Here is a 15,736-nt window from a genome sequence, read left to right as displayed (position 1 = left end):
TTGATCACTTTTGACTCAAAAACAAAATTAGAATTTCCAATCGAATGAGTCCTCTCTTAACTTTTGACTACCCCCCATTGTATGCGAAGTGGCTCTGGCAAAAAAAAGAAGCATAAATGATAATTAATGAAGCCTTATAGCTCTTTACTATAGGCAACGCTTGAACATTGTCCCTGAAATCACGATTTTTTTTTAATTTCCGTTGACGATTCAAACACCCTAAAAAAGATAGATGAAGGAGACCCATTAGGGCAACCCATGGAAAAATGTGATTTTCCTTGTTTTAAGGTTGAGAATTATAAAACTTAAATTAAGAGTTTCCGACAATGGGAGAATTAGATGATTTAGAATTAGAGCATGGAGAATATCAATTGGGAGTTATTTGTGAAGGGTTTCAGGCTCTTTTCAAAATCTTGAAAAGCTTCTTCTTGTAACTACAAACTGCTGTTAAGTTAAATCCGAATGAAAACTAATATTTTCAAAATAGCATGGGAGATATTTCTCACCAAAAAATTCTGAAAAAGTCTATTTTTGTTTCTCTTAACATTGTCCGTGGTTCACTCATTGCTAGATTGTAGCTACTGCTGCACCCATGATTGTTCATAGTGAGACTATAAACCTCAGTAATTTTTGTCATTATCCTTTTCAGGGAAGACAGTATGATGTCAGCACTGAATCGATCTACATCTCCTGCCCCACCACCCAACTATGTCACTTATGATAGGTGTTGTCTTAGATTCAATGCAACGTTTACCGATGGTGGAATCACAAGACATGTCATAATTACTTACTATTTAGAAGATGACTCTATGACGATAGTGGAGCCACCAGTGGCAGTATGTATTCATATTTAGAGTTAATCGAGTAATTAGTACTTTTCTTCTTCCTCCTCATTATAGCTCGCTGTCCACCGTGAAGCGTCAACCATCATTTGGGCTTTAATTAAGCAGGCATAGCTGCTAAAAATGTTATATTTTGTAACATCCCTACATCGATGAAGAATGGTCAGGTCTTTGAGGGTGTAGAAATCAGTAATGAGTGAGTGTCTAGGTCACCATGTTTTAAGGAGGGAATCCTTTGAACCAGTATGAAGTTGGAGAAGAATCCTTCTTATTCCCCTGGTACGACTGTGTGTGCGAATACCAACTCAAATGCTGCCATAAGTAGCAGAGCAGATTAATTATTGCTGTCCGTAAAGATGTATGTTTCTTCTGTCCAGCCTTTGGCATATCTTTTGCCTAATAGTAAGGTCTGAATAACATGTGACGCTTATGTTGTATGTTTTTAATCGTGGAATAGTCAAACATGACCTTTGGTTCTTAGTGGGAACAAGAGGGAAACAAAGACTAATGATTCCGTAAAGCCTGCAAAACTTGTTGTTTGCAACACAGTCTATAGTTTTATAACTTTGTCGTATTGGAGTCAGGACTTGTTCTTAAGACCAAACAAAAATAACTGACTGATAGATGAGGCAACTCATTGTGCTCACCAACCGTATTACAAACATCTAATAAAATAAACTTTTCTACTTTGAAAATGCGATTTTTTAATATACGAAATCAAAAGCTAAACCACAATTTAAACTCCAGAAATCCTGTTATTTCTGTTTATACACCGTTATTATGGAGGATTTCAAGTTCAGCTGTAAATTTATGTGGCTAATCTATAAATTTAACACACTACCCTGGCGCGTTCACTCTGGGCTTAAAAAAAAATCTAATTTTTATGATACCAAATCAAGAGAATCAAAATCATGTAAGAACATCCCAACATACTTTATTTTCTTAATGTAAGGCATCCAAAAGCCTTTGATGTTTCTACTCTACGAGAATAATATATTGTTTTTGGGTTTTCAGTAAAGCGCTAGAGTTTCGGAATTCTATAAATACAGGGAAAGATCACGAGTCACTTCATTTGAAGTAATTCTATAGATCTTGCCGTGAATGTCAGTAGAGTAGTAGGTACCATTTCTAACAGACGTATAGGAATTACCATGCTATTCTAACAGACGTATAGGAATTACCATGCTATTTGCTTGAAGCTATATGAAAAACATTTCCAGAGCATGTACTTATGGATTTGCTTGCCCTATGTTCCTTGGCGTCTTTTCAGAGCATGTACTTATGGATTTGGGTGGATTATGTTCCTTCCTATGCTATTCTAAGGGTTTATGTTCCTTCCTATGCTATTATAAGGGTTTGTGTTCCTTCCTATGCTATTCTAAGGGCTTATGTTCCATCCCATGCTATTCTAAGGGTTTATGTTCCCTCCCATGCTATTATAAGGGATTATGTTCCTTCCTATGCTATTCCAGGAGCTGATGTTCCTTCCTCTGCTATTCTAAGAGTTTCTGTTCCTTCCTATGCTATTCTAAGGGATTATGTTCCTTCCTATGGTATTCTAAGGGTTTATGTTCCCCCCCATGCTATTCTATGGCCTTATATTCCTTCCTGTGCTACTCTATGGGACTTCTACACGTGATTAAACACGTTTTGCTTATGTCCCCTTGGTACCTTTCCAGCGAGCGGGGATTCCCCTCCGGTTCCTACACATTGCAAAAAAAAGTGAGCGGGGATTCCCCACACAAGTTTGTTTAAACTCCAAGTTTTCAACCAGACTGTTTTTTGAGCCATTATCTGTTTTTTAGGGGTCCAATCAGAGACATCGGAGCTTGGAAGATGGAGAAAAAAAGGGTTAAAGTGATTAGCAGTTAAGGTAACCCTGAAGAACATGTTAATTCATACCTTATTTATTAGAAATTTGGAACAATATCAATCTATGAAAATGGTTAACGATGAAAAAATGGTCTTATGACTTGATCTAGCTTTACTTCTTCGATGTGTTCCGTATAATACACAAGTGGTGTTTGAACAGTGTTGTCGATTTAAAATAGAATCTGACGTTATAATATACTAAAAAGTTGATACTAAGAGGGATTTAGATGGCAAGAAAAGAATTTTAATAAAGAAATTCAGAAAAAACCTTAGAAATCCTTGCAAATCAAGTAGTAAGGTGTCTGTGAGTACGAACCATCAAGGATCATAAGCACCAACGATCCTAACCACCAGAGAACTCAACCCCCCAAAGGTCCTCATATCCCCAAACTCGAAGGGGCACACACCCCCCCCCTCTAACTTTTTGGCCCCCTCCCCTCATTTTTTTTTTATTTTTTTTGATTTTTTTTTTTGGCAATTGACATTTTTCTCTGATAACAAGTATCATTCATTACGATCGTAGCTTTCAAATGTGAAACTTAAGTCCATTTTTGGATCAAAAAATAAACTATTTCTGTAAAATCTGAGTTAATAAGAGTTTTTGACCGTAAACTCTATTTTTTGTAAGAAAATTATGGAAAGTACAATTCTCTGGTTCAAATGTGAAACTAAAGTCCATTTTTGAATCGAAAAATAAAACTATTTCCGTAATATCTGAGCTAATAAGGGTTTTTTACCGTAAACTCTAGTTTTTTGTAAGAAAATTATGGAAAATACAATTCTCTGGTTCAAATGTGAAACTTCAGTCCATTTATTGATCGAAAAATAAAACTATTTCCGTAAAATCTGAGCTAATTAGGGTTTTTGACCGTAAACTATAGTTTTTTGTAAGAGAATTATGGAAAATACAATTCTCTGGTTCAAATGTGAAACTTAAGTCCATTTTTGGATCGAAAAATAAACTATTTCTGTAAAATATGAGCTAATAAGGGTTTTTGACCGTAAACTCTAGTTTTTTGTAAGAAAATTATGGAAAATACAATTCTCTGGTTCAAATGTGAAACTTAAGTCCTTTTTTCGATCGAAAAATAAAACTGTTTCCGTAAAATCTGAGCTAATAATGGTTTTTGACTGTGAACTCTAGTTTTTTGTAAGAAAATTATGGAAAATACAATTCGTTGGCTCATAGGTGAATCTTCAGTCCAGTTTTGGATCGAAAAATAAACTATTTCAGTAAAATCTGAGTTAATAAGGGTTTTTGACTGTAAACTCTAGTTTTTTGTAAGAAAATTATGGAAAATACAATTCTCTGGTTCAAATGTGAAACTTAAGTCTATTTTTGGATCGAAAGATAAACTATTTCTGTAAAATCTGAGCTAATAAGGGTTTTTGACCGTAAACTCTTATTTTTTTGTAAGACAATTATGAAAAATACAATTTATTGGCTCATTGGTGAAACTTAAGTCCATTTTTCGTTAAGTCTCAGAGTGAATGAATTTGTTATCAACATCCTTTGTCAGATACATCAAATAAAATTGACAAAATTCAAATTTAAGAATGAATAAATGCTTTAACAACATCCTTTATCGGATATGTCAGATAAAATTGACAAAATCTAAGTATCAGAGCGACTAAATTTTTTTTATCAACATCCTTTGCCAGATACATCGAATAAAATTGATAAAATATAAGTGTTAGAGTGAATAAATTTTTTTTTATCAACATCCTTTGTCAGAAACATCAAATAAAATTGACAAAATCTAAATTTCAGAATGAATAAATGCTTTAACAACATCCTTTATCGGATATGTCGGATAAAATTGACAAAATCTAAGTATCAGAGTGACTAAATTCTATATCAACATCCTTTTCTCGGATACATAGGATAAAATTGACAGAATCTAAGTGTCAGTGTGAATAAATTTTCTTATCAACATCCATTGTCAGATATATAAAATAAAATTCACAAAATCTAAATTTCAGAATGAATAAATGCTGTAACAATATCCTTTGTCAGATACATCAAATAAAATTGACAAAATCTAAATTTCAGAATGAATAAATGCTTTAACAACATCCTTTATTGGATATGTCGGATAAAATTGACAAAATCTAAGTATCAGAGTGACTAAATTTTTATCAACATCCTTTGCCAGATACATCGAATAAAATTGATAAAATATGTGTTAGAGTGAATAAATTTTTTATCAACATCCTTTGTCAGATACATCAAATAAAATTGACAAAATCTAAATTTCAGAATGAATGAATGCTTTAACAACATCCTTTATCGGATATGTCGGATAAAATTGACAAAATCTAAGTATCAGAGTGACTAAATTCTATATCAACATCCTTTTCTCGGATACATAGGATAAAATTGACAGAATCTAAGTGTCAGTGTGAATAAATTTTTCTATCAACATCCTTTGCCAGATACATTGAATAAAATTGACAGAATCTAAGTTTCAGAGTGAATAAATTTTTTTATCGACATCCTTTGTCAGATACATCGAATAGAAATTGACAAAATCTAAATATCAGAATGAATAAATGCTTTAACAACATCCTTTATCAGATTTGTCGGATAAAATTGACAAAATCTAAGTATCAGAGTGATTAAATTCTACATCAACATCCTTTTCTCGGATACATAGGATAAAATTGACGAATTCTAAGTGTTAGAGTGAATAATTTTTTTTTTATTAACATCCTTTGGCAGGTACATCAGATAAAATTGACAAAATCTAAATTTCAGAATGAATAAATTCATTATCAACATCCTCTGTCGGATATCTCGGATAAAATTGATAAAATATAAGTGTCAGAGTGAATTAATTTTTCTATCAACATCCGTTGTCAGATACATCAAATAAAATTGACAAAATCTAAATTTCAGAACGAATAAATGCTTTAACAACATCCTTTATCGGATATGTCGGATAAATTTGACAAAATCTAAGTATCAGAGTGACTAAATTCTATATCAACATCCTTTTCTCGGATACATAAGATAAAATTGACAGAATCTAAGTGTCAATGTGAATAATTTTTTTTATCAACATCCTTTGTAAGATACATCAAATAAAATTGACAAAATCTAAATTTCAGAATGAATAAATGCTTTAACAACATTCTTTATCGGATATGTTGGATAAAATTGACAAATTCTAAGTATCAGAGTGACTAAATTTTTTAATTAACATCCTTTTCTCGGATACATAGGATAAAATTGACAAGTTCTAAGTGTTAGAGTGAATAAATCTTTTTTTTTATCAACATTCTTTGCCAGATACATTGGATAAAATTGACAAAATCTAAGTATCAGAGTGAATAAATTTATTATTAACATCCTTTGTCGGATATGTTGGATAAAATTGACAAAATATAAGTATCAGAGTGAATAATTATTTTATCAACATCCTTTGCCAGATACATCGAATAAAATTGACAGAATCTAAGTTTCAGAGTGAATAATTTTTTTTTATCAACATCCTTTGTCAGATACATCGAATAGAAATTGACAAAATCTAAATATCAGAATGAATAAATGCTTTAACAACATCCTTTATCGGATTTGTCGGATAAAATTGAAAAAATCTAAGTATCAGAGTGATTAAATTCTACATCAATATCCTTTTCTCGGTTACATAGGATAAAATTGACAAATTCTAAGTGTTAGAGTGAATAAATTTTTTTTTTATCAACATCCTTTGGCAGATACATCGGATAAAATTGAAAAAATCTAAATTTCAGAATGAATAAATTCATACCAACATCCTTTGTCGGATATATCGGATAAAATTGACAAAATCTAAGTATCAGAGTGAATATTTTTTGTATCAACTTACTTTGCCAGATACATTGAATAAAACTGATAAAATATAAGCGCCAGAGTGAATAAATTTTTTTATCAACATCCTTTGTCAGATACATCAAATAAAATTGGCAAAATCTATATTTCAGAATGAATAAATTCATTATCAACATCTTTTGTCGGATATGTCGGATAAAATTGACAAAATCTAAGTATCAGAGTGACTAAATTCTATATCAACATCCTGTTCTCGGATACATAGGATAAAATTGACAGAATCTAAGTTTCAGTGTGAATAAATTTTTTTATCAACATCCTTTGTGATATACATCAAATAAAATTGACAAAATCTAAATTTCAGAATGAATAAATTCATTATCAACATCCTTTGTCGGATATGTCGGATAAAATTTACAAAATATAAGTGTCAGAGTGAACAATTTTTTTTATCAACATCCTTTGTCAGATAAATCAAATAAAATTAACAAAATCTAAATTTCAGAACGAAGAAATACTTTAACAACATCCTTTATCGGATATGTCGGATAAAATTGACAAAATCTAAGTATCAGAGTGACTAAATTTTGTATCAACATCCTTTTCTCGGATACATAGGATAAAATTGACAAATTCTACGTGTTAGAGTGAATAAATTTTTTTATCAGCATCCTTTGGCAGATACATCAAATAAAATTGACAAAATCTAAATTTCAGAATGAACAAATACTTTAACAACATCCTTTATCAGATATGTCGGATAAAATTGACAAAATCTAAGTATCAGAGTGACTATTTTTTTTTAACAACATCCTTTTCTCGGATACATAGGATAAAATTGACAAATTCTAAGTGTTAGAGTGAATAATTTTTTTTATCAACATCCTTTGCAGATACATCAAATTAAATTGACAAAATCTAAATTTCAGAATGAATAAATTCATGAATTGACGAAATCTAAGTATCAGAGTGACTATTTTTTTTAACAACATCCTTTGCCAGATACATCGAATAAAATTGATAAAATATAAGTGTCAGAGTGAATAATTTTTTTTTTAATCAACATTCTTTGTCAGATACATCAAATAAAATTGACAAAATCTAAATTTCAGAATAAATAAATGCTTTAACAACATCCTTTATCAGATATGCCGGATAAAATTGACAAAATCTAAGTATCAGAGTGAATAAATTCTATATCAACATCAATTTTCTCGAATACATAGGATAAAATTGACAGAATCTAAGTGTCAGCGTGACTAAATTCTATATCAACATCCTTTTCTCGGATACATAGGATAAAATTGACAGAATCTAAGTGTCAGTGTGAATAACTTTTTTATCAACATCATTTGTCAGATACATCAAATAAAATTGACAAAATCTAAATTTCAGAATGAATAAATGCTTTAACAACATCCTTTATCGGATATGTCGGATAAAATTGACAAAATCTAAGTATCAGAGTGACTAAATTTTTCTATCAACATCCTTTTCTCGGATACATAGGATAAAATTGACAAGTTCTAAGTGTTAGAGTGAATAATTTTTTTTTATCAACATCCTTTGCCAGATACATTGGATAAAATTGACAAAATCTAAGTATCAGAGTGAATAAATTTATTATCAACATCCTTTGTCGGATATGTCTGATAAAATTGACAAAATATAAGTATCAGAGTGAATATATTTTTTTATCAACATCCTTTGCCAAATTTATATAATAAAATTGACAGAATATAATTGTCAGAGAGAATAAATTTTTTTTATCGACATTCTTTGTCAGATGCCTCGGATAAAAATTGACAAAATCTAAATATCAGAATGAATTAATGCTTTAACAAGATCCTTCATAGGATATGTCGGATAAAATTGAAAAAATCTAACTATCAGAGTGACTATATTCTACATCAACATCTTTTTCTCGGATAAATAGGTTAAAATTGACAAAATCTAAGTGTTAGAGTGAATATTTTTTTTATCGACATCCTATGCCTGCTACATCGGATAAAATTGACAAAATCCAAGCGTCAGAGTGAATAAATTCATTATCAACCTCCTTTGTCGGATATGTCGATAAAATTGATAAAATCAAAGTATCAGAGTGATTAAATTCCATATCAATATCATTTTCTCGGATACATAGGATAAAATTGACAAAATCTAAGTATCAGAGTGAATAAATGCTTTATCAACATCCTTTAAATGCATTATCAACATCACTTGTCGTGATGTTTATCTGCCAAAGTGAATTTTATTTGATGTATCTGGCAAAGGATGTTGATAAAAAAAATGTATTCACTCTAACACTTAGAATTTGTCAATTTTATCCTATTTATCCGAGAAACGGATGTTGATATAGAATTTAGTCACTCTGATACTTTGATTTTGTCAATTTTATCCGACATATCCGATAAAGGATGTTGTTAAAGTATTTCTTCATTCTGAAATTTAGATTTTGTCAATTTTATTTGATATATCTGACAAAGGATGTTGATAAAAAAAAACATTTATTCACTCTGACACTTATATTTTATCAATTTTATCCGACATATCCGACAAAGGATGTTGATAATGAATTTATTCATTCTGAAATTTAGATTTTGTGAATTTTATTTGATTTGTATCACAAAAGGATGTTGATAAAAAAAATTTATTCACACTGACACTTAGAATTTGTTAATTTTATCCAATGTATTTGAGAAAAGGATGTTGATATAGAAGTTAATCACTCTGAAATTTAGATTTTGTTAATTTTATCCGACATATCCGACAAAGGATGTTGATAATGAATTTATTCATTCTGAAACTTATATTTTGTTAATATTATTTGAAGTATCTGACAAAGAGTGTATATAAAAAAATTTATTCACTCTGACACTTATATTTTATGAATTTTATTAGATGTATCTGGCAAAGGATGTTGATAAAAAAATTATTCACTCTGATACTTAGATTTTGTCAATTTTATCCGACATATCCGACAAAGAATGTTGATAATGAATTTATTCATTCTGAAATTTAGATTTTGTCAATTCTATCCGATGTATCTGCCAAAGGATGTTGATAAAAAAAAAATTATTCACTCTAACACTTAGAATTTGTCAATTTTATCCTATGTATCCGAGAAAAGGATGTTGATGTAGAATTTAATCACTCTGATACTTAGATTTTGTCAATTTTATACGACAAATCCGATAAAGGATGTTGTTAAAGCATTTCTTCATTCTGATATTTAGATTTTGTCAATTTCTATTCGATGTATCTGACAAAGGATGTTGATAAAAAAAATTATTCACTCTGAAACTTAGATTCTGTCAATTTTTTTCGATGTATCTGGCAAAGGATGTTGTTAAAAAAAATATTCACTCTGATACTTATATTTTGTCAATTTTATCCGACATATCCGACAAAGGATGTTTATAATAAATTTATTCACTCTGATACTTAGATTTTGTCAATTTTATCCAATGTATCTGGCAAAGGATGTTGATAAAAAAATTTATTCACTCTAACACTTAGAACTTGTCAATTTTATCCTATGTATCCGAGAAAATGATGTTGATAAGAAAATTTAGTCACTCTGTTACTTATATTTTGTCAATTTTATCTTATGTATCCGAGAAAAGGATGTTGATGTAGAATTTAATCACGCTGATACTTAGATTTTGTCAATTTTATCCGACAAATCCGATAAAGGATGTTGTTAAAGCATTTATTCATTCTGATATTTAGATTTGGTCAATTTCTATTAGATGTATCTTACAAAGGATGTTGATAAAAAAAAATATTCACTCTGAAACTTGGATTCTGTCAATTTTATTCGATGTATCTGGCAAAGGATTTTGATAGAAAAATTTATTCACACTGCCACTTAGATTCTGTCAATTTTATTCTATGTATCCGAGAAAAGGATGTTGATATAGAATTTAGTCACTCTGATACTTAGATTTTGTCAATTTTATCCGACATATCAAATAAAGCATGTTGTTAAAGTATTTATTCATTCTGAAATTTAGATTGTGTCAATTTTATTTGATGTATCTGACAAAGGATGTTGATAAAAAAAAATTATTCACTCTAATACTTATATTTTATCAATTTTATTCGATGTATCTGGCAAAGGATGTTGATAATAAAATTTAGTCACTCTGATACTTAGATTTTGTCAGTTTTATCCGACATATCCAATAGAGGATGTTGTTAAAGCATTTATTCATTCTGAAATTTAGATTTTGTCAATTTTATTTGATGTATCTGACAAAGGATGTTGTTAAAGCATTTATTCATTCTGAAATTTAGATTTTGTAAATTTTATTTGATGTATCTTACAAAGGATGTTGATAAGAAAATTTATTCACACTGACACTTAGATTCTGTCAATTTTATCCTATTTATCCGAGAAAAGGATGTTGATATAGAATTTAATCACTCTGATACTTAGATTTTGTTAATTTTATCCGAAAAATCCGATAAAGGATGTTGTTAAAGCATTTATTCATTCTGATATTTAGATTTTGTCAATTTCTATTCTATGTATCTGACAAAGGATGTTGATAAAAAAAAAGATTTCACTCTAACACTTATATTTTATCAATTTTATTCGATGTATCTGGCAAAGGATGTTGATAAAAAAAATTAATCACTCCGATACTTAGATTTTGTCAATTTTATCTGACATATCCAATAAAGGATGTTGTTAAAGCATTTATTCATTCTGAAATTTAGATTTTTTCAATTTTATTTGATGTATCTGACAAAGGATGTTGATAAGAAATTCATTCACTCTGAGACTTAACGAAAACTGGATTTAACTTTCACCAATGAGCCAAAGAATTGTATTTTCCATAATTTTCTTACAAAAAACTAGAGTTTACGGTCGAAAACCATTAATAGCTCAGATTTTACAGGAATAATTTTATTTTTCGATCCAAAAATGGAGTTAAGTTTCACATTTGAACCAGCGGATTGTACTTTACATAATTTTCTTACAAAAAACTAGAGTTTACGGTCAAAAACACTTATTAGCTCAGATTTTACAGAAATAGTTTACTTTTTCGATCCAAAAATTGACTTAAGTTTCACATTTGAACCAGAGAATTGTATTTTCCATAATTTTCTTTAAAAAAACTATAGTTTCCGACATATCCGACAAAGGATGTTGATAATGAATTTATTCATTCTGAAATTTAGATTTTGTCAATTTTATTTGATGTATCTGACAAAGGATGTTGATAAAAAAATTTATTCACTCTGACACTTATATTTTATCAATTTTATTCGATGTATCTGGTAAAGTATGATGATAAAAAAAATTATTTACTCTGATACTTAGATTTTGTCAATTTTATCCGACATATCCGACAAAGAATGTTGATAATGAATTTATTCATTCTGAAATTTAGATTTTGTCTATTTTATCCGATGTATCTGCCAATGGATGTTGATAAAAAAAAATTATTCACTCTAATACTTAGAATTTGTCAATTTTATCCTATTTATCCGAGAAAAGGTTGTTGATATAGAATTTTATCACTCTGATACTTAGATTTTGTTTAATTTTATCGACATATCCGATAAAGGATGTTGTTAAAGTATTTCTTCATTCTGATATTTAGATTTTGTCAATTTCTATTCGATGTATCTGACAAAGGATGTTGATAAAAAAAATTATTCACTCTGAAACTTAGATTCTGTCAATTTTTTTCGATGTATCTGGCAAAGGATGTTGTTAAAAAAAATATTCACTCTGATACTTATATTTTGTCAATTTTATCCGAAATATCGGACAAAGGATGTTGATAATAAATTTATTCACTCTGATACTTAGATTTTGTCAATTTTATACAATGTATCTGGCAAAGGATGTTGATAAAAAAAATTTATTCACTCTAACACTTAGAACTTGTCAATTTTATCCTATGTATCCGAGAAAATGATGTTGATAAGAAAATTTAGTCACTCTGTTACTTATATTTTGTCAATTTTATCTTATGTATCCGAGAAAAGGATGTTGATGTAGAATTTAATCACGCTGATACTTAGATTTTGTCAATTTTATCCGACAAATCCGATAAAGGATGTTGTTAAAGCATTTATTCATTCTGATATTTAGATTTGGTCAATTTCTATTAGATGTATCTTACAAAGGATGTTGATAAAAAAAAATATTCACTCTGAAACTTGGATTCTGTCAATTTTATTCGATTTATCTGGCAAAGGATGTTGATAGAAAAATTTATTCACACTGCCACTTAGATTCTGTCAATTTTATTCTATGTATCCGAGAAAAGGATGTTGATATAGAATTTAGTCACTCTGATACTTAGATTTTGTCAATTTTATCCGACATATCCGATAAAGGATGTTATTAAAGCAATTATTCATTCTGAAATTTAGATTGTTTCAATTTTGTTTGATGTATCTGACAAAGGATGTTGATAAAAAAAAATTATTCACTCTAATACTTATATTTTATCAATTTTATTCGATGTATCTGGCAAAGGATGTTGATAATAAAATTTAGTCACTCTGATACTTAGATTTTGTCAATTTTATCCGACATATCCAATAGAGGATGTTGTTAAAGCATTTATTCATTCTGAAATTTAGATTTTGTCAATTTTATTTGATGTATCTGACAAAGGATGTTGTTAAAGCATTTATTCATTCTGAAATTTAGATTTTGTGAATTTTATTTGATATATCTGACAATGGATGTTGATAAAAAAAATTATTCACACTGACACTTAGATTCTGTCAATTTTATCCTATTTATCCGAGAAAAGGATGTTGATGTAGAATTTAATCACTCTGATACTTAGATTTTGTTAATTTTATCCGAAAAATCCCATAAAGGATGTTGTTAAAGCATTTATTTATTCTGATATTTAGATTTTGTCAATTTCTATTCGATGTATCTGACAAAGGATGTTGATAAAAAAAAAGATTTCACTCTAACACTTATATTTTATCAATTTTATTCGATGTATCTGGCAAAGGATGTTGATAAAAAAAATTAATCACTCCGATACTTAGATTTTGTCAATTTTATCTGACATATCCAATAAAGGATGTTGTTAAAGCATTTATTCATTCTGAAATTTAGATTTTTTCAATTTTATTTGATGTATCTGACAAAGGATGTTGATAACGAATTCATTCACTCTGAGACTTAACGAAAAATGGACTTAAGTTTCACCTATGAGCCAACGAATTGTATTTTCCATAATTTTCTTACAAAAAACTAGAGTTTACAGTCAAAAACCCTTATTAGCTCCGATTTTACGGAAATAGTTCAGTTTTTCGATCCAAAACTGGAGTCAAGTTTCACCTTTGAACCAGTAAATTGTCTTTTCAATAATTTTCTTACAAAAAAATAGGGTTTACGGTCAAGAACCCTTAGTAGCTCGGATTTTACGGAAATAGTTTATCTTTAGATCCAAAAATAGACTTAAGTTTCACATTTGAACCAGAGAATTGTATTTTCCATAATTTTCTTACGAAAAACTATATTTTACGGTCAAAAACCCTTAATATCTCAGATTTTACTGAAATAATTTATTTTTCGATCCAAAACTGGACTTAAGTTTCACATTTGAACCAGAGAGTTGTATTTTCCATAATTTTCTTACAAAAAACTAGAGTTTACGGTCAAAACCCCTTATTAGCTCAGATTTTACGGAAATAGTTTACTTTTTCGATAATTTTCACCTTTGAACCAGAGAATTGTATTTTCCATAATTTTCTTTAAAAAAACTAGAGTTTACGGTCAAAAACCCTAATTAGCTCAGATTTTACGGAAATAGTTTTATTTTTCGATCCATAAATGGACTAAAGTTTCACATTTGAACCAGAGAATTGTATTTTCTATAATTATCTTACAAAAAACTAGAGTTTACGTTCAAAAACCCTTATTAGCTCAGATATTGCGGAAATAGTTTTATTTTTCGATTCAAAAATGGACTTAAGTTTCATATTTGAATCAGAGAATTGTATTTTCCATAATTTTCTTACAAAAAAAACTAGAGTTTACGGTCAAAAACCCTTATTAACTCAGATTTTACAGAAATAGTTTATTTTTCGATCCAAAAATAGACTTAAGTTTCACATTTGAAAGCTATGATCGCAATGAATGATACTTGTTATCAGAGAAAAATGTCAATTGCCAAAAAAAAAAGGAAAAAAATGAGGGGAGGGGGCCAAAAAGTTGGAGGGGGGGGTGCCCCTTCGAGTTTGGGGATATGGGGACCTTTGGGGGGTTGAGGTGTCTGGTGGTTAGGATCGTTGGTGCTTATGATCCTTGATGGTTCGTACTCACAGACACCTTACTACTTGATTTGCAAGGATTTCTAAGATTTTTTCTGAATTTCTTTATTAAAATTCTTTTCTTGCCATCTACATCTCTCTTAGTATCAACTTTTTAGTATACTATAACGTTAGACTCTATTTTAAATTGACGACACTGTTCAAACACCACTTGTGTATTATACGGAACACATCGAAGAAGTAAAGCTAGGTCAAGTCATAAGACCATTTTATCATCGTTAACCATTTTCATAGATTGATATTGTTCCAAATTTATAATAAATAAGGTATGAATTAACATGCTCTTCAGGGTTACCTTAACTGGTAATCACTTTAACCCTTTTTTTTCTCCATCTCCCAAGCTCCGATGTCTCTGAATGGACCCCTAAAAAACAGATGTTGGCTCAAAAAACAGTCTGGATGAAAAACTTGGAATTGAAACAAACTTGTGTGGGGAATCCCCGCTCACTTTTGCTTGCAATGTGTAGGAAGCAGAGGGGAATCCCTGCTCGCTGGAAAGGTACCACGGGGACATAAGCAAAACATGTTTAATCATGTGTAGAGGTCCCATAGAATAACACAGGAAGGAACATAAGGCCATAGAATAGCATGGGAGGGAACATAAACCCTTAGAATAGCATAGGAAGGAACATAAACCCTTATAATAGCATAGGAAGGAACATAAACTCCTGGAATAGCATAGGAAGGAACATAAGCTCCTGAAATAGCATAGGAAGGAATATAAACCCTTAGAATAGCATGGGAGGGAACATAAACCCTTAGAATAGCATGGGAGGGAACATAAACCCTTAGAATAGCAGAGGAAGGAACATAAACCCTTAGAATACCATAGGAAGGAACATAATCCACCCAAATCCATAAGTACATGCTCTGGAAAGAC

The 15,736-nt window shown here is 29.8% G+C and overlaps 1 protein-coding gene across 2 annotated transcripts in view; it reads left to right on the top strand.

Moving 5' to 3' along the window:
- The window catches only part of LOC148952098 (EF-hand domain-containing protein 1-like), a 174,624-nt gene that overhangs the window by 35,160 nt on the left and 123,728 nt on the right, over nt 1-15,736 (top strand). For both annotated transcript variants that reach the window (XM_089088845.1, XM_089088846.1), the window contains exon 2: nt 650-836. In XM_089088845.1, coding sequence (XP_088944971.1) covers nt 650-836 — 187 coding nt within the window. The remainder of the gene's footprint in view (nt 1-649; nt 837-15,736) is intronic.

This window comes from Artemia sp. Qi Xiang Cuo, chromosome 5 (assembly GCF_049724085.1).
Source record: "Artemia sp. Qi Xiang Cuo chromosome 5, ASM4972408v1, whole genome shotgun sequence".
Classification (NCBI taxonomy): domain Eukaryota; kingdom Metazoa; phylum Arthropoda; class Branchiopoda; order Anostraca; family Artemiidae; genus Artemia; species Artemia sp. Qi Xiang Cuo.
This window is presented reverse-complemented; position numbering and strand designations above follow the sequence as displayed.